The 22,084-nt window shown below is 32.7% G+C and overlaps 1 protein-coding gene across 1 annotated transcript in view; it reads right to left on the minus strand.

The window, feature by feature from the left end:
* Window positions 1–22,084, minus strand: part of LOC145266701 (hemocyanin G-type, units Oda to Odg-like) — a 69,978-nt gene that overhangs the window by 29,115 nt on the left and 18,779 nt on the right. Inside the window, exons 2-3 of the mRNA XM_080122626.1 lie at window positions 5,927–6,024; window positions 2,941–3,153 (exon numbers count right to left, since the gene is read on the minus strand). Of these exons, the coding sequence (XP_079978752.1) occupies window positions 2,941–3,153; window positions 5,927–5,996 (283 nt within the window). The 5' untranslated portion in view covers window positions 5,997–6,024. The remainder of the gene's footprint in view (window positions 1–2,940; window positions 3,154–5,926; window positions 6,025–22,084) is intronic.

Genomic DNA, 22,084 nt, shown 5'->3' on the forward strand with positions numbered 1-22,084 from the left:
AAAAAGTTGTTTATATATATATATATATATATATATATATATATATATATATATATATATATATATCAAAAAGAATATCCGAGTTATCATAAAATGAGAATATTTTTAATAAGAAAAAAGGATTATTATAATGTAGCTGTAAGTAGATCATGATATCATGGAGAAATCAGATAAAGAAAGGAGGTGAATAATAATAATAATAATAATAATAATAATAATAATAATAATAATAATAATAATAATAATAATAATAAAGCAGAACAAACTGCACAACTTGGTATAGAAATGAGAAAGAATTGCTAAGAATAAAAATAATTCGAAGAAAAAAAATGAGATTAAAAATAACGAAGAAGCATAAAATGGTGATAATAATTTTAAGAATAAGATAAATAGACGCAAAAACAATGATGATGATGATGATGATGATGATTACGATGATAATGATTAAATGTCTACAACTTGATTTATCAAGATTTTAAAACTATTGCCCGGTTGTCCGGTCGTACAATACGCTTAAAAATGATAATTTAAATAATTAAATAATAAAATAAAATAAATTGAAACAATACGCTTAAACATGATATTTTAATTTATGCAGATTGCGAATGTATTATTATAGAATACGTCCTCTATTGATTATTATATATTACGAGGAATAATTTGCCCGGTCGACTAATTCGCAAAATTCATAAATAAGTTAATATGTAAATAAATATAAAAAAATAAAGTAATAATAATAATAATAATAATAATAATAATAATAATAATAATAATAATAATAATAATAATAATAATAATAATAATAATAATGACCATAATAATAATAATAATAATAATAATAATAATAATGACAATAATAATAATAATAATGACAATAATAATAATAATAATAATAATGACAATAATAATTAAATAATAATAATAATAATAATAATGACAATAATAATAATAATAATAATAATAATGACAATAATAGTAATAATAATAATAATGACAATAATAATAATAATAATAATAATGACAATAATAATAATAATAATGACAATAATAATAATAATAATAATAAGGACAATAATAACAATAATAATGACAATAATAATAAAATAATAATAATAATAATAATGATAATGACAATAATAATAATAATAATCACAATAATAATAATAATAATAATGACAATAATAATAAAATAATAATAATAATAATAATAATGACAATAATAATAATAATAATAATAATAATAATGACAATAATAATAAAATAATAATAATAATAATGACAATAATAATAATAATAATAATGACAATAATAATAAAATAATAATAATAATAATAATGATAATGACAATAATAATAATAATAATGACAATAATAATAATAATGACAATAATAATAAAATAATAATAATAATGACAATAATAATAATAATGACAATAATAATAAAACAATAATAATAATGACAATAATAATAATAATAATGACAATAATAATAAAATAATAATAATAATAATGACAATAATAATAATAATAATAATAATGACAATAATAATAATAACAATAATAATAATAATAATAATAATGACAATAATAATAAAGACAATAATAATAAAATAATAATAATAATAATGATAATGACAATAATAATAATAATGACAATAATAATAATAATAATAATGACAATAATAATAAAATAATAATAATAATAATAATGACAATAATAATAATAATGACAATAATAATAATAATAATAATAATAATAATAATAATGACAATAATAATAATAATAATAATGACAATAATAATAAAATAATAATAATAATGATAATGACGATAATAATAATAATAATAATGACAATAATAATAATAATAATAATAATAATGACAATAATAATAAAATAATAATAATAATAATGACAATAATAATAATAATAATGACAATAATAATAATAAAATAATAATAATAATAATGACAATAATAATAATAATAATAATAATGACAATAATAATAATAATAATGACAATAATAATAATAATAATGACAATAATAATAATAATAATAATAATAATGACAATAATAATAAAATAATAATAATAATGACAATAATAATAATGATAATAATAATGACAATAATAATAATAATAATAATAATAATAATGACAATAATAATAATAATAATAATAATAATAATAATAATAATAATAATATCATTCATCAAATTTCGTCTGTGTTTGTTTACAATATCATATCAGCTGATATTTGGGTTTGATGATGAATGCCCTGGAAAAGTCACTTCTGATTAATGTTTAGTTTTAAAACATGCAAATGAAGAAATGATTTGCGTCGATTTTCAATAGTTCCTCTTCTCTTATCCAAAATTGAACTCATTAATAAGAAAAAAAAAACTTAAATTAAAATGATAAAGTACGCCCGGGCATGATCTACCACAAAGCTATATCTTCAGATTATAATAGATCTGTTTATTTTTTTTAAAGAAGAAATGATTTGCTAAGATTTTATTATCTCTTTTGACCGGTGTAACGTAAAATATTCTTCTGTAAAAAATTATTCTTTTTATCTATAAGAGAGAAAAGATATTTTTAAGATCGGATTTTTTTGTCGCTTTTCGATACTTATAGGACGAATTTCTGTACAACACATATCTAAGAACACTACCAGACATATGAATTAGCTTTGTGTGAAATTTTCAAAAGATGGGCTCAGTCGTTTCGGAACCTATAAGGAACTCGCTCTATCTCTGTCTGTCTGTCTCAGTGATTTTTATATAATAGTAGAGATTTGTTTTTTTTTATTTGGATGTCCTCTCCTAAAATGAATGTCTGGGGGTCAACACTCTATTATATCACTAATTGATATGCCGTGAAAGCAACCGGTCAAATAAAATAATGGTTCAAAAAAAAAAAAAAAAAAATTAACACCAACCCTGATATGGACATTTAGTCGAGTTGCACTGGACCTTCGGAAGAACGGCTGTGATTTCCTGGGAACTTCGGAATATTATCAATTGGCCGTAGTTTTCCTCACATTTTTCCTTCGCGCCGAGGAAGTCGCTCATGCTTTCCAAAGTAAAATAACAATTACGATCAACCCGGAATGGTTTGACATCAAAGGGAATGCTGCTGACAAAGTCGCACACTGGATTAAAAAGAAACAATAAAGAATGATGTAGTTTGCTTAAAACATTGTCTGTAGTGTGAAAGGAGTTGTTTTTGAAGGCTATATCAATGCAGTTCATAGGAAACACCGTGGACACGAGGTAGCATATAAAAGAATAATGACAATGTTAGAAGGAATTTTCAATAAATTTCAAATATATTACGTTTATTCACCAACATAATGTGTCGTACAAGATGGTAGGTGTTGATGTTCCTAATTTTCGAGAATAGTATCTCTTCTTTAAGGGAGAAAATAAAACGAAACGTATAAAACTGCTGAGCGAAGCTTTTCTTTGCTTGTTCTCTTTTTATTTATTTACTTGCGAGCGGTTGGGCGCCGGCTTTACTTGGGCGTAAAATACGCTTAAATATGATATTTTAATTTCTCCAGATTTCCTATATATTATTATAGAGTCGTGATTTCAAAAGTAAAAATAAAAGTATTCAGGTTCCATCAGCTAGAATCGAAGCCAAAAGCAAAACTGTAGCATTCAAAAGCTGGTGACGTTACCACTGTACCAACGTGACACGTATATGAACTGATTAAAAATTAAAAATAAACTAAGATGAATGTACAAGATGTATAACAATTTGTAAATTTTTACCTATTTTTTGATCCCTTAAAGCTATTCAAACCAGCTAAAGATCCATAAAAGGGCGGTTCATAAAAAAATCCAATAACTTGAGGCCCCTAGCGCAGCTCTGCGACTTTTAGTTTCGGAAGAGATAGAGTTTGAAAATATGGAGACAGACAGTCAAACATATAGCCTTTTATATATTAGATTTCTTTATTTCCGGAAGTCAGTGTCGCAGATTGGTTGCCAAATCAATTTTCAGGATACGAGTTTTGATGGATATTAAGTACTGTTAGGAATTATTGTAGCTTCTTTTTAATATATATATATATATATATATATATATATACATGATTAATTTTTTGCGTATACTCTTAATGAATGCTGTATTAGCGTCGTGTACTATTTTTTTGGTGGTGATGGTAATGGTCTAAGGGAGCTCATTCTTCGTGTACTTCGAGTAGTTCCCCTTCCAAAGTGTACACGCTAATATGTATATGCGTACACGCTTACGTATATGTACGTATACACAGATGCACACACATGAACGCATGCGCATGCACACATGTACAAACGTGCGCATATATATGCATATATTATTTTGTTTTAATAACTGAATTCATTTATTTTATTACATTTTTATTTGTTTTTTTTTGTATTGAAAACAACACAATAAACATAATAATTGCTGATAAGTGTTCTCAATGTTTACATAAAAAGGCGGAGGTAATGCATAGGAGTGTTTCATGTTGTAGACTCTACGGCAGTAGCGATTATTAACGAGTGTGAACTTAGAGAATAGCCTTAATCTGCAAACTGAATCGTACTCAGAGATGGTAACGTTAGAACAGGGCATGTTGTACAAAGTACCTTCAATATGTTTCCAGACCTTTTTGCACAGCCATTTTTTACAAGCACTTAAAATTGTCGCAGACTCTTGAAAATTCAATATGCTATTGCTGTGTACATTATAAGATGACTGACCAATTTTTATGATTTCAGGTTCAAATGAACAGCCACAGCGGGAATTGAAATACACCCTACTAAAGCCTGACTGTCACAGCTGGTGAATTCCAAAAAATGAAATCTGGACGTGAGGACACTTCAGAAGAACGATGTATAATAAAATTCTGTTTTAAACTTAGAAAACAAAATGCCATAGAAACGCATGGAATGCTTCATACAGCTTTTGGACCATCTTGCATAAATCCAGCATCAGTTTTTGAGTTGCATAAGATTTAAGGAAGGCAGGGAGTCTGTGAGGGATGATGAGAGGACTGGAAGGAGTAAGGAAGTCAGAACACCAGAATTGATCGGCCAAATAAAGAATTTCATAGATAAGGACCGTCATGTATCTATAGAAACAATAATTGTAACGTTTGATGTCAGCGTGGGAACTGTACCCAAAATAATCTGTGAGGAACTGAAGATATGGAATATTTGCGCGAATACATCAGTCGACAACTCTATCCTTGTCACAAACTATTAGACCAAGATGGGAATCAGTATAGTTCATCGCCTTCCATATAGTTCAGACCTTGCTCCCTGTGACTTCTGGTTATTCCCTAAGCTCAACCCCCCCCCAGAGGCTGTCGTTATAAGACAATTGAGGAGATGAAAGAAGGTGCGCTACGAGAGTCGTTGACACGCTGACATTACTTCCATGGGGCCTTCCAGAATTTGTTGAAACGGTACAAGTGCATTGCAGCCGGAGGAGATTACTTTGAAGGGAACCAGAGTTGATAATAATAACAATAATAATAATAATAATAATGACAATAATAATAATAATGACAATAATAAAAATAACAACAATAATAATAATAATAATAATAATAATAATAATAAAAGTGCCTATACGAAAAAAGTCTGGAAGCTTATGGAAGTGCATATTTTTCGTTGGATAGTTGCTCAACCATGGCTGGAGTGTCTAGTCTACTTTGTTCTTTAATCTAGATTTAGGGATTCTTAATTTTTCTGAGGGAAGTAATAAAAGTGAACCAGTGTCCACGACGCATTATTCTTTCTTATTCAAATAACTTTTTAGTACATCAGACAATTATTTAATTTCTTGCAAATCGATCGGGTTACGTTGTTTTTGTACCTCGTGGCCAAAGTGTATAGAGTCTTGTTAAATGACTTTTCGGTAGATAATTAATAGATATTTAACAAACTTACTGCATTCGTTGATGCCATCGATTCGTTGAGGCAGAAGAACTGTTAGAACTATCAGAACCAAACAAAGCATTTCGGTCAGCCTGAATCAAAGATAAAAGCTGAAAAAGAGAATAGAATTAAAAAAAAAACGAATTTAAACAATCATAACATGGTAATTTGTGTGTGTGTGTGTGTGTGTGTAAAAATCTAGCTTTATATTAATACGCGGAATCATTAACATGCATATACCCACTTCTCCAAAATTGCAAGAAATGTCTTCCTGCACTCTGGGAAGTAAGAAAACTCATTTCACGTAGGTGCCGAAATTCAGAACGGGTTTGTCTTTCTGACTTCTCTTTCAAATCCATTGAATGCGATACGACCGGCTTGCAATCTACGCAAGGATATTTACAAACCCCAACGCCGTATTCGTGCGTTGAATCTTCTAATAGCAGTCGCATAGACTCCCAGAATAGTCAAACATAAATGCAATTAATATTTACCCATACATTGGTCACACGTTTACTGTACCTCTTCAACACCTCAGCAACATCAGTCTTTATCGCTTGTATTTAGACATATCGATTATTTAACAGGAATGATAGAGTAATCAACAATATCAAATGAAATCAAATAACATTTAAATAACAAATAAAGTATTGTCGACTCATTGTTTTCCAATATTTATTTAATGATAAACGCAATAATAATACCATTAAAAAGATACAGAAAATTAACAACCCTTGTGTAAGAACGATACACAAATTTATACAAAAAACAAACAAACAAACAAACAAAAAACGACAAGAAATTTATCTTCGAAAATGAAATAATCAACAACCGAGATAATAATAATAATGCGTCTATATATAAAGTAAAATTGTGTGTGTGTGTGTGTGTAAATTTCCCCTACACAATAACTCTGTCAATTTTCAACCTACGGACTCGATATTTGACATAAGGGGTATTGAAATTTGACGGAGGAGTTTGGTAGAGTCTGTAAAGGTAAATTCTTTCAACTTTGACCTCTTGGCAGCCAAATTTTTGCCCCAAAACTGATTAAAAAGCTTGCTGCCTGTCTGAATAATGCAAAATTTCAAATGTTTGGATCCAAAATTGACTGAATAGTTTTCTAGAGATCGCAAAGGTCAAATCTTTTGAACTTTGACCCCTTGGCAGACAAATTTTCTACTAAAAACCTATTAAAAAGCTTGCCCCGTGTCTTAATGCACTTTATATAAAATTTCAAATGTTTAGAGCGAAAATTGGAAGTCTAAGTTGAACGCAAAGAAATACCTGTTATTATTTGGGTATTGTTTACGAGGGGCGTGCAATAAGTAATGCGCCTGACCAACTTCCAGTTGTTTGATCTAGCTGAAATTTTGCATGTGCAATGATTTATGTCTCTACGGGTTATGTGGCAAATTACAGCTCTGAACTAATTGTGGTTTCTGTCTTACAGGTGTTTGAACTGAGTCAGGTGTGAAATGGAGCCTGTTGAACGTCGAGCAGTGATCCGGTTTTTGTATTTGAAAGGACGCACACCACAAGAGACTTTTGATGAAATGAAAGAAACTTATGATGATAATGCCCCATCATATGACCTTGTAAAACGCTGGCATCGTGAATTCAAACATGGCCGGAAGTCTGTGGAAACAGCTCCCAGACATGGTCGCTCCCCTTTCTGCCATTGATGAGGCATCTGTCCGTCAAGTTGAGGCTACAATTTTGGAAAATCGGCGCATTACTATTCGCCAAATAGCCCAAGATGTCAAGATTAGTACAGGGTGTGTGGAAACTATCATTCAAGATCACTTGCATATGCATAAGGTGTCTGCCAGATGGATTCCCAGGTTGCTCACACCATTCCAGAAGCGAGAACGCGTCGAGTGCTCGAGGATGAATTTGGAGATGTGCCCAGAAGATGAGTCAAAGTTTTTCAAAAGATTGATTACACAGGATCCATCAATATGATCCAGAGACCAAAGCCCAGTAAATGCAGTGGAAGCACTTGGACTCACCACCTTCAAAGAAGACAAAAGAGTGCAGCCCTCCGCTGGCAAGGTCATGCTCACAGTCTTCTGGGACCAGGACGGAGTAGTGATGACAGATTTCCTGACAAAGGGTACCACAATTACAGGAGCCTATTATGCTTCACTTTTGAGGAAATTAAGGGAAGCTATGAAAATCAAGAGGCGGGGCAAGATCAGCAAAGGTATCCTCCTCCTGCAGGACAACGCTCCCGTCCACAACTTGCATGTCGTCAGATCAGAAGCACGGGCGTGTGGTTATGAAATCCTTCCCCATCCTCCCTACTCTCCTGACCTTGCACCCTCTGACTTTCACCTCTTCCCAGCCATGAAGTTGTTTTTTGAAAGGAAAGCATTTCCCAGATGATGCAGCCTTGATTTCAGAAGTTATGTCGTGGTTGGAGGACCAACTTGGGGTATTCTACAAAAACGGTCTCCAGAGCTGCATCAAACGATGGGAGAAATGCATAACTCTGGATGGTTCCTATGTAGAGAAAGACTAATAACTGAAACTCTGACGTAAAAACCTGCGGTCTACTGCATACTCTGTCATATGGCAGTTATCTGCACCGACGGAGGTTGGCAGTAATATCAAAAAGAGAGGTTGGTTCTACACAAAGCCTTCACCACTATAAACAAATCATCTGTCTGGATTTCTGAGCAACTTAATCGAAATCGACGGGAGAGTCCATTATATATATATATATATATATATATATATATATATATATATATATATATATACATATATATATGTATATATATATATATATATATATATATATATATACATATATATATGTATATATATACTGAATCAATACTCCTATAAATTCGTTTTTCTTTTGTGTGTATTAATATTCATATTAAAAAACCTCTTTTCTATTAGTATTTATTTGCCTTCCCACTAAAGCAAAATGTGACACAAGGTCGTTTTTAATGTGGGGTTAAACCAAATCCCCGAAAAAAAGGCAAAAGGGGCACTCTGGTTGGGACCAAAAATAATAATTACCTTAAGTGTAGCATCTGCAGAACAGATACGACACTTTGATCCCGGCCCGAAGGCCAAGAACAACAGGGTATTTATTTGCTTCTCCACCGAGCAAATTAGGCACGAGGCTGATTTTTAATTTGAGGAGTGTAAGGGAAATGGGGACCAACTCTCCGGGTAGTAGGGGAGCTGGATAGTGACAATTGGTATGAAGGGTTGCCCCTACATTGACCAAGGTCTTATATGTGGGGTCGCCCCCACATATGGTCCTTGCTTGCGGTATCTGCCGGAACAAATACTACACTTTGATCCTGACCCGAAGGCCAAGAACAACAGAAAAAAGGTAAACCTCTTTTCTCGTTATTTAAAAATAAAATACAATTCACTAGCAAAAGATCTAGCTAATTTGCATATTCTTTTAAACATTCATTTTGATTAATTCCTTATTAGTTTTTTCGGTTTTCTTATGGAACGATCACCTTTAGTTAACTATTACGTGTAATTATATTCATGCAGATATTCTACATGATTTATACTTGCATAATATTTGCGTAAAAAGCTTACAGTAAACATAAAATTGTTTCCATATATATTTATGTATACGTATATATTTTTATTTAATCTATCTATCTATCTATCTATCTATCTATCTATCTATCTATAAAAGTGAACGTGCCTGTATGTCTGTCTGTGTGTCTGTCTGTGTACATTTCCCTACGTAATAAATCTGTTAATTTTTAGTCTACAGACTCGAAATTTTATATACAGGGTACTGAGATTTGGGAAAATACATATATGTGATCGGTTTTCGGCCAGAAATTTGACTGTTAAAGGGTCAAAGTTCAACGATTTGAACTTTGAGAAATTTTGCGTATAAACACTTGAAATTTTAAATATAGGTTCCTTGGGCATGGATCTAACTTAATAACTTGATTTGAGCCCAAAGCAATAAATGTTAAGGGGTCATAATAGGGGTCAAATTAAAAAAATCGACAGTTTTTTTTTTTTTTGCTCAGCATACACATCCAAACACTCGGGCAACGCCGGGTTGAAATGCTAGTATATATATATAAAAGTGAACGTGTCTGTGTATCTGTCTGTCTGCGTGTCTGTGTGTGTACATTTCCCTACGCAATAACTTTGTCAATTTTAAGTCTACAGACTCGAAATTTGATATGCAGGGTACTGAGATTTAGGGAAATCTTTGTAATCCGTTTTCGGCCAGAAATTTGGCTATTAAAGAGTCAAAGTTCAACGATTTGATCTTTGAGAACTCTACCAAACTCCTCCGACCATTTTGCGTCTAAACACTTGAGATTTTAGATATAGGTTCCTTGCACATGGATCTAACTTAATAATTTGATTTGAGCTCCAAACAATAAATGTTAAGGTTCATAATAGGTGTCAAAGTTTTAAAAAAATTGACCTCTGCGGTCTCTACCAAATTACTCAGGCACTTTCTGGTCTAAACATTCGAAATTTTACATAAAGGGTATTCAGAGATAGGGCAAGCTTTTTAATCGGTTTTGTTCGAAAATTATTAGTTACCAGTATATAAATGTATGTATGTATGTATATATGTATGTATGTATGTATGTATGTAGCCTTAATTATAACATAAGTCGCTTCCGGTTTGGCGGTGATCGTAACAGCAAAGACGTCAGGTTTTTTATCCGTTCTTTTCCTCCTTCACGGTACGGGTTCGAGCCTGCCCTCCTACTACAAGTTTTTTCTTTTTTTTTTTTTGCTTAACACACACATAAAGGCTATTCAGAGATAGGGCAAGCTTTTTAATCGGTTTGGTTCGACAATTTTAGTTACCAATATATAAATGTATGTATGTATGTATGTATGTATGTATGTATGTTTGCATGTGTGCCTAAAACTTTCGACAGAGGCAGCGAATTTTTACAAGATCAGTATCGTTTGGAAATTCGAGCTTTCAGACGACAAATATCGAAAAATTGGCTAAAAACATTAATATCTTCACCTTCAACTAGGCACTTTTCTACGGGGGCGGGTCGCTTTTTTCACCGACATTTTTGAAAGTCATCCTCTCCTTTCTATTGTCTTGCCTTAATTAAAACCTACGTCACTTCCGGTTTGGCGGTGGTCGTAACGACAAAGACGTCAGGTTTTTTCCCCCGTTCTTTTCGTCCTTCACGGTACGGGTTTAAGGTGTATATATCACAAATTGAAGATAAAAGATCAATAAATAAAATAATCTAATTTAAAACAAAAACAAAGGAATAGTTATGTGAAAATTTACCTGTAAAGTCAAAAGTTTAAAACCTTTTTTTTTTAAATAAAACCACGTTGATTTTTTGAAGTGAAACCTCATACTTTGAAAATATTGTCCAGTAAATATTAAGCACTTACTATAATTTTTTTCTATTTCATTCAATGTTGTTTTATTTTAGATACCAAAAAAATTAATTCCATAAAGAACAAATAAAATATTTTAAATCAAAAACTCATGTATTTCTTTAAGAGAACAAAACAAAAAAAAAAATTGGAAAATTTGTCGAGTGGTTTGTTTATAAAAGTAAACTTACTTATAAGTGAATGCGATCATTTTTGCAGCGGCAGTGACCCATATGAACTAACACGTCAGAAATAGAAAGGGAAGATTAATTATGGCGCTTTTAGGCCACCGTAGTTCTCAACTGGAAGAAAGGGAGACAAACCCGCTCTGTGACCATCTGATATGACAATTTAAAGTCGCGGTATTTCTGAATCCTTGCTCAAAAAATTATTTTATTTAAAAAGTACATGGAATATAAAATATAAATATGGATAAATTCTTAACAATGAAGAATGGAAGTACCCATTGATTAGTATGTTTTTATAGGTAAGTTTTTTTTGCAGGGGATTTATATATATTCATTATATTCGAAGTAAGTTAAAATTAAAAAAAGAAAGAAAGACAGACAGACTGAAGATGAAGGTTTTCTTCGAAATATATTTATGAATTTCAATATAAATTTCAAACAACATAAATGTCTGCTTATTTTGTAATAATGCGTTGTTTTGGCGTCAAACGTATACAATACGTATGCATATATATATATATATATATATATATACATATATTTATGCATATATGTATATATATATATGTATATATATACATATATATATATACATATATTTATGCATATATGTATGTATATATATATACAGATTGCAAAAAATTACAGAAGTTTGTCTTACTGTCCATGCTAAAATATGCTCCGATAAAAATGGCGACACAGATGTGTGATTTGAACACGCAACAGATGCAGGGAATTTCAATTTGAAAAAAAAAAAAACAAAAAAAAAAACAAAAAAAAAACGTCTAAGACCAAATAAAATCAGACTACTTTCAATATCAATACGGTGACTTTTGTCGGCAATTATTTATGTATGAAAACAAAAATTTATAACGAAATGTGTTAAGGACACACATGTGGCTTTTGTTGTGTTTCGCTTGACACGTCGGAATGAGGTTGTTCTTAAAGTCCGCCATGATTAATATCTTCTTTTGCAAATGGATTCAATTATTTGAAAAGGTCACCATTTACTTATTATTTATTTATTTATTTATTTTTTTTTTTTTTGACAAGATTGTCCTTATCTCTTTTTTAAGAACCAATGGAACTTAATTCCCGATGTATATTTTTGCAGGTGACAATTATTGATTTTACATCAATGACATAATGCCGTTTCTAAAGCTTTTCTGTTTGTAAATCTATTATTGAAATTCAAAGAAAGCACACACACACACAGAAATATACATACACTCACACACTGTTTCGCTGTATCACAGCTTATCATTGCGGCTAAACCAGCAACTACCTCAAGCCAGGATTGAAACTCGACCGCTCAGGCGACAGTCAACGATTCTCACCATTATGTTATTTGGCTGCTGCTGAGATGGGTATGCGGAATTACAATGTTGTAAACATTGTCCAAAAGACTTAAGCTCCAATAGTTTATGCAACGAAACACACACACACACACACACACACACACACACACACACACACACACACACACACACACATACATATATATATATATATATATATAGAGAGAGATTAATTTGTAGTCATCGACATACAGTACTGTTTCGTTGTATAAATGACTCATCAGTGCCGCTAGACTAACACCTCTCCCAAGCCGATGATTGAACGTTGAAAGTCGGCAGTTCTACCCATTGACCCACGGAAAATAACCTCGAGAAATATCTATTTAAAACAAACATTCGTCCACCACTTTTATAGTGCTCAAACCGTTTATTTACAAACAAACAGCGAGTCTCGCATTTTCAGCCAATTAAGTAGCTGGTGAGATTATTTACGACAGTGCTCTACCCAAAGAGGGGGGAGGCTTAAAATATATCTGTATTCATCGACATACAGTACTGTTTCGTTGTATCACAACTCATCAGTGGCGCTACACTAGCATAGTACACACGCATACACACACATATGTGTGTGTATGCGTGTGTGTTTGATGCCTTCGTTTCGTGTCAAGAGACAATAGACATGCCCTGTAACGGTAGATGCGCGTACAATTGTGAGTCAACGGTTGCGCAATCTCCAACTACACCTCTCCTGAGTCGGCACTGCTTGAGTCCATTGCAAGGTGAGGTCCAGGACGACTGAAAACAACAACGAGATAAACGGAAAGCACATACATCACCTAGAATTCCCACATGGTCACCCATTTTAGTACTGACCAGGCTCAAGGTTGCTTAACTCTGGTGATCTAACGGGAACCGGTATATCAACGTGATTCGTTCTCTCTCTCTCTCTCTCTCTCTCTCTCTCTCTCTCTCTCTCTCTCTATCTATCTATCTATCTATCTATCTATCTCACGCACACATACATATATATAAATTTAAATGACTATTTCATATTTCTTTTAAATTCACGTAATTTTAAGGTCCGTTTCGCGAACAGAATAACAACTAATATATATATATATATATATATATATATATATATATATATATATATATATATATATATATATACATTGTATTTGTTTTTTATTCATATAACTCTTCGGAAGTCTAAAAATCGTATCCAAAAGCACTAGAAATCGAAGCCAAAAATTCCAAAACATCCACATTGAAATAGAAAAACAAAACAAAACAAAAAAACTCATAAAGGACACGATCACGTTTATATATATATATATATATATATATATATATATATATATATATATATATATATATATATAACTACTTCATTTATTCGCATAAATTTAATATACGAAAGTATAGATTTATGCGTAAACTTTAAGTATTTACTTCAAAAGTGCTCAATACGTAGGTAGAGCTAGTTAGTATTTTATAAAATATATATGGCGATTAAGCTACACTGAATATTCTGCGTTTCATCCAACTATAGGATTCGTCAGGCTTATGCGCATAAGCCTGACGAATCCTATAGTTGGATGAAACGCAGAATATTCAGTGTAGCTTAATCGCCATATATATTTTATAAAATACTATATATATATATATATATATATATATATATATATATATATATATATATATATATATATTGTATTTTTTTTTATACATGTAACTCTTTGGAAGCCTAAAAACACTAGAAATCGAAGACAAAAAAAAACAAAAACATTTAAAAACATTGAAATAGAAAAACAAAACTTATGAAGGAAAAGAGAACGTTTGATTATTTTGTCATGGATTGAACGAGGATCACTAGCGCATACTTTCGCGCCATATTTGTTTTGCCTTTTAGCCATTTTCGATCACCGTGTAAATCAAGCGAATTTATATCTTATTCTTATCTCGTTTCAGTTTCAATCAAATGGCGTCTTGTTCTCAGAGGTGGGGACACGTAGACATTTGACACATATCGACTAACGTAGAGATTTTTTTTGTTATCATTTCCATTGCCTTTCCAGTCATTTCATACATATGACAAACATTTTATATAAATAATATACATTAGACGCTTTAATCAAGTTACGCTCTCATAGCCGCCTAACGACACTTCTGTAACGTTATATGGCGTTACACTTTACTTTAGTAATTCATAGAAATAAAACTGGAAAGAAATTGTTTTCCGTTTTCCTGCTTTCCAGCTGACTACAACATGGTCGTTTCAAGTCCAACGTAAACAAATTCTCCTTTAGAATCCAGTTTACCAAATTTACACTACTAACGATTACTACAATATTGTCCCATTGACTACTGTACACTCATTAACCCTTATCCTCGAGTGGCCTCTGGGCCATGATAAGCGGTAGCTCCTATGTAAAAAAGTGAAGCATGTATTGTCGTCCGTGAGTGCACAATGAACGAGGAATAAAAAATGACTAAGTTCAGCATTTGTCCACACCATTTAACCCCAAAAGTCCTTAGAGGACTCAAATCCTGGTAAAAATGAACAAACGGTGTAGTTTTAGGCCTTAACATATGTAAATTTGAGTTTCTGCACCATGCAAAAAAAAGAAATAACTAAGTCCATCATTGCCTCCCCCCCATTTAGCCCCAAAAGTCCCCAAGGCCTTAATATATTAAAATTTGAGTTCAGCACCATGCAAAACTGCTAAATAGGCATACGCACAAAATTTTTTTTAGGACAAATACAGTAAAATAGTCCCAAAAATGGAATACTTTTATTAGCCCTAAAAGAGCCCTTGGGGCACACCCAAGAGTTATCGCGAAGTATAGACAAACAAAATTATATAGAAATCAGTTAGTTACAACTTTTCAGAAAGTTTTCTAAACATCCAAGGCATCAATTTTTTTTTTTTTAAATAAGTACAAATGTATCAATTTTAGCCAATTTAACCCGAAAGGTACCCCTAGGGGACAACCGGAGTTTTCCCTGAAAATCCGTTCTGTTACTTTTCACTCATATCATGTTTAATGTTTGTGCAAAATTAAAAAAAAATTCCAAGGCGTAATTATTGAGAAATGTGCGGACAGACGAACGGACATCTTTTATTTATTCAAATAGGATTTAAACAAAAAAACAAATCCTATTACTTTTAATATCTACACAAGGACTTTTGTCAGCAATTATTTATGTATGACTAGCGGGTGGTGTCCGGTGTTGCCCGGGTGTGTGTAGGTAGTGTAGTAAGGAACCCCGGGGGTGTAAAAATGTGGTAGTAGCGTGGGGGTGAATCAAAACAAAAGTAGGCAGAGGTGTAAAAAAAGTAGTAGTAGGCAGGCAGACAGACAGGAAGGCTCGAACTCTTACTGCGAAGGGGAAAAAATTTTTTTTAAAGTGACGTCTAAGCCAATGTCTCCATCGGCTGACCGGAAGTTCGAACGTTGAAATTAAGCGTAGATAATCGAACCGATACGATGATTTGCGAAAATGACGGCACAAAAACCGACCCCTTCTTATAAAAAACTGGCCAATTGGTGATGAAGGAATTAATGTTTTTGGCTAATTTTTCGATATTTGTCGTCCGAGATTCCGGGCTTCAAAACGATATCAATCTCGTCAGGATCCGTCGTGTGTAGCGTAAATTTTCGGCATACATACATACATACATACATGCATACATACATACAGGCAAGATACATTCATACATACATACATACGGACGATTAAGATTTATATTATAGAAAAGAAAAATTTATGGCGAAAAATGTTAAAGAGACACATGTGGCTTTTGTTGTGTTTCGCTTGACACGTCGGAATGAGGTCATTCTTAAAGTCCGCCATGATTAATATCTTCTTTTGCAAATGGATTCAATTATTTGAAAAGGTCACCATTTACTTATTATTTATTTATTTATTTATTTTGTTTGTTTTTGACAAGATTGTCCTTATCTCTTTTTTAAGAACCAATGGAACTTAATTCCCGATGTATATGTTTGCAGGTGACAATTATTGATTTTACATCAATGACATAATGCCGTTTCTAAAGCTTTTCTGTTTGTAAATCTATTATTGAAATTCAAAGAAAGCACACACACACACACACAGAAATATACACACACTCACACACTGTTTCGCTGTATCACAGCTCATCATTGCGGCTAAACCAGCAACTACCTCAAGCTAGGATTGAAACTAGACCGCTCAGGCGACAGTCAACGATTCTCACCGTTACGTTATTTATCTGCTGCTGAGATAAGTATGCGGAATTACACGTAAGACTTAAGCTCCAATTGTTTATGAAAAGAAACACACACACACACACACACACACGCACACACACACACACACACACACACACACATATATATATATAGAGAGAGATTAATTTGTAGTCATTGACATACAGTACTGTTTTCGTTGTATCACAACTCATCAGTGCCGCTAGACTAGCATAGTACAGACACACACAGACACACACAGACACACACACACACACACACACACACACACACACACACATACACACATATATGTGTGTGTATGTGTGCGTGTTTGATGCCTTCGTTTAGTCCCAAGAGACAATGGACATGCCCTGTAACGGTAGATGTGCGTACACGCTCAGGCGACAGTTGTCAGAAGCCCCATGAAATCAATAAGAAAAATGATTAGGAGTTTACGATTAGCAACTCATCAGTACATCGTATTCTTAAGACATAAACTTCATCCGTACAAAATGCATCTTGTGCAAGCTCTATATGGTGATGACACGATAGGGGATTAGAATTCTGTGAATGCGTATGTAATCATATGGATTCTTCAATATCATTCAGTGATGAAGCGATTTTTCCTTTAAATGGGCAAGTAAACCAACACAATATGCGGTGTTGGTCAGAAGTGAATCCTAACTGGAACGAGCAGGGACATTATCAGACCAACCCTAAGATTGTCTTAGCTGGAATATTGGAGGAGGAAAACGTTGGCCCTTATTTTTTCAATGTTAGCAATGTCACCGGAGAAATTATTTAGAGTTTTTACAGAATTTATTGTTTGACTACCTTGAAATTTTTCTTGCACTTCGACGATGGAGTTCGACCACACTTTGCTATTTGTGTGCGTAACTACCTGAATAAAAATTTTCCAGGAAGATGGATTGGGCGAAGAGGTCTCGTGCGGTAGCCACCTCGATCACCAGATCTATCACCCCTTGACTATTTCCTTTGAGGACATCTTAAATCTGTTGTTTACCAGAATCATCCATGCACTCTTGATGTTTTGAAAGATGCGATAATAACTGAGTGTCATATATATATATATATATATATATATATATATATATATATATATATATATAGAGAGAGAGAGAGAGAGAGAGGGAGAGAGAGAGGGCGACTTTCTAAGAAAACACCGGATCTCCAAGGTGGAGACGATAACCTTAATGTCGTTTAAAAGATCAACAACACAACTACGTAAATAGATAAACGATAAAAACTAAGCAGTAAATTGTCTATGGCATCATAGCGTGGTGGATTAATACGCTGGACTGAAACACATAAGATCCGGGGTATTATAAAATATATATTCAGGCTTGAAGAATCCTAGAGTGGATGAAACGCGGAATATTCAGTGTAGCTTAATCGCCATATATATTTTATAACTAACTAACTAGCTCTACCTACGTATTGAGCACTTTTGAAGTAAATACTTAAAGTTTACGCATAAATCTATACTTTCGTATATTAATTTTATGTGAGTAAATGAAGTAGTTATGTATATCTATCTATCTATCTATCTATCTATCTATATATATATATATATATATATATATATACATAGGTTGTCGCAGAAGTCGCGCATCATGTAGTTTTTTATAACATACATATGGATATTAATTTTATTGATCATAATCATAATCATAATGGATGCTCCAATTGGTAATTACATAAAAAATAAAGTCCCGATAGCTTATTTTCAATTGACAATTTTTTCGCGTTTAAAATATGCAAATAAAAAACAAAACTAAATCCTTTTTTTCCATCGAATTTGATTTGTATTTTTCATTGCAAGTTGGAATCCTTTTCAAACAAAGATGAAACAAATGTTTACGATTTAATGACTTTTATATATTCTGCAATTGACAGTTTAAAGACGTTAAAATTACTCAAATCAGCTTGCCCAGTCGTTGGATCATAATAAATATAGAAGTTTTTATAAATTAATGTAAACGTTCACGGATGTTTTTGATTTTACGGGGAAAGACATTACGATTTTGGCGTCCCAAATTTTTAAAAGAATTATTTCGGTTGTATTTTCATTACACGTTGGAAACGTTTCCAAATAAAAACAAAACAATTGTTTTTATAATGTAACGAAAACCAAAACAAAACAAAACAAAAAGCCATTTCATCACGTTACATATGTTTTAAATATTTGGTATGTTTTACCTCCTAAAAAGAAATCAAATCTACTTTTTTGCTGGTCTCAACAACCTTTAAAGATAATATGAAAGAAAGGATTTTTTTAAAAATAAAAGCATTTTTTTTAAATAATAAAAATTTAACATTTTAGAGTGGGAGATCAATTTTCTTATATAAACCTAACGTAAAATGAGAACCCATTTCTTGGCCACATTCGGTAAATGCGGCATGTAATCGTTAGCATTTTTTAAAAGTTTGGTTGCAGGGGAGGGCCAAAAAAAGAGAGAACGGAGTTCCAAACATTTTAAAAATACGTAGACACACTTCAAACGTGTGTGAGTTTTTTTTTTTTTTTTTAAAGATTTGGGGACTTGTGCGGGATTTGAACCAGACGTTTTCTTTGTTTTTTCTTTACATGGGGGTCACCACTTATCAAGGCCCGAAGGCCACTCAGGGATAAGGGTTACTGCGTGTACAGTAATCAATGAGATAGTATTGTAGTAATTATTAGTATTGGGGGTTTTGATAGAGTGTCTTACTTAAGGGGATGGTTTGTCAGGAGTTTATTTATGTTGGACTTGAAGACGTCCAAGTTGTAGTCAGGTGGGAAACAGGCAAGCGGCAGAGAGTTCCACTGGCGTGCAGTTCTAGGAAAGAAGCTTTGCTCATGGAATCTACGTTTGGATTTAGGTACAGATAAAGAGTGGGGAAAATTATTGACAGTAGTTTCAGCCAGACGGGTGTTTCTCGTGAAAGATTGGCGTAAAGTCGCCGATTATCAAAGTGTAACAACGCGACGCAAGGAAAATGCTGAAGAAAACATGTAAATAAAATCAAGTTACTAGAAAAAAAAATAACGAAAATAAAAAAACAAAGACCTACCGTAACATTTTCTGTTTTATTCCTGTAACAATTTTTTAAGTGAATAAATAAATAAATAAACAAGTAATTTATATTTTTTTCAACCAATTTTTTTGCGGGGGTTGGGGGGTCAAACAAATCAATAAGAAAGCCATTTTTGTGTTTTCCATATTTTTAACAAAAAACACTTTTTATGTATTATATATATATATATATATATATATATATATATATATATATATATATATATAAAATGAAATTTTACTTGTGAAAATGGAAACTCAATTAACTTTCTTGGAGTTATATTTTTGGATTATACCGTCATTGGATTATTTACCTTTCACCAGACTATACATTCACGTGTAATCACCTTTTTTCTTCACCATATACCCTCTGCCTCACTTTTTTGTTATCAAGTAAGATCTTTGACTTACTTGTTTTTTCATCAAATACTTTTGTATGCAAAATCCGATCCCGCATTTTGCTAATTCCTACCCTCTGATGAGAAGGGAAGTATTTCCTCGAAACTCCGCGGATTAAGGACTATCCACTTATTAAGTGCTTCTTTTTCAGATCAAATATGTTTTTAACTCTTTTTCAAAGTGTTTTTTAACATGTTTTATTAACTGTTTGCTCATATATATATATATATACATATATATATATATATATATATATATATATATATATATATATATATAATTCTGTCTTTAAATTTGTAACTAAGGTAAAGTAAACATTTTTCTTCTTTTCTTTTCATGAACATTTTTCTTGTGGTGCTAGGCAACCGATTTTTTAAAATTAAATCAAGACAGCCGAGATATTCCCTTAGTATTAGGAAAACTTTTCTACGGTAGCATCAGACGATATTAAAGTGGGGTGAGAAGAGACAGTGGGCGTGGAAGAAACTTCGCCAACCAGGTAGATTTCTGATATATGATTTACGATGGAGACAAAAAGATTATTACCAAATTTCTGTCTTCACATGAGCACGAAAAAAATAACTATTGAGAATCTCCTTGCGTTTGCAACTGTTGATCTAAGGTGGAGATATTCAATTTGTATAAAGCTGTTAAGAACGACCGTTTGAGGGTATGTTGTTAACTTTATTTAATGATTCCTTTCTTCCAAAATTTTACCCAAAGGCCTAAAACTTTTTCCTCTTAAGCGTAGGAAGCGACCTCATCCTCGCCTACATCTCTCATGAACAGTGCGGCTTGGATCGGGACCTGTTCTTCACCCCTCCACCGGATCGCGGGCTCCGTGGGCAAACAGAAAAAGGTCTATCTTCGACGGTTCAAGAGGCTTTGACGCCAAGCAGCCTTATCGGTTCGAGTGAGATTTCCGTGGAACCAGCTATCCGATGAGGTCGTAAACCAGCCCATACTACAAGGCTTCGAGGCGGCTTTGAACAGACACTGTTTTCCCTCTGTATAGTTTCTCTTTGTACATAGCCCCCTAAATTCCCACTGACTTCCCCCCCCCTTGTAAATGGCAATTGTTTTTATTCTTTGCCAATTAAATAAATGAATGAATGCTTCTTTGGCGCATTGTACCTATTTACTATGCCTCCCCACGGGACAGTTAGACACCAAGGTCGGTTTTTAATGTGGAGAAAAGGTACAAAAATAAAAATTGTCTCAGTCGTAAAGGATTTCTCCTCCATCGAAAGAGAACAAGAAATGGAAGTGCAGCATCTGAAGAACAGATGGTATTTATTTGCTCCCCCACCGAGCAAATTAGGCACAAGGCCGATTTTTAATGTGAGGAGTGAAGGGGAAATGAGGACCAACTCCCCGGGGAGTAGGGGAGCTGGATGGTGACAATTGGTATGAAGGGTTGCCCCTACATTGACCAAGGTCTTATATGTGGGGTCGCCCCCACATATGGTCTTTGCTTGCAGTACCTGCCGGAACAGATGGTATTTATTTGCTCCCCCACCGAGCAAATTAGGCACAAGGCCGATTTTTAATGTGAGGAGTGAAGGGGAAATGGGGACCAACTCCCTGGGGAGT

This window comes from Euprymna scolopes, chromosome 41 (assembly GCF_053919585.1).
Source record: "Euprymna scolopes isolate OS-2025 chromosome 41, ASM5391958v1, whole genome shotgun sequence".
NCBI lineage: Eukaryota > Metazoa > Mollusca > Cephalopoda > Sepiida > Sepiolidae > Euprymna > Euprymna scolopes.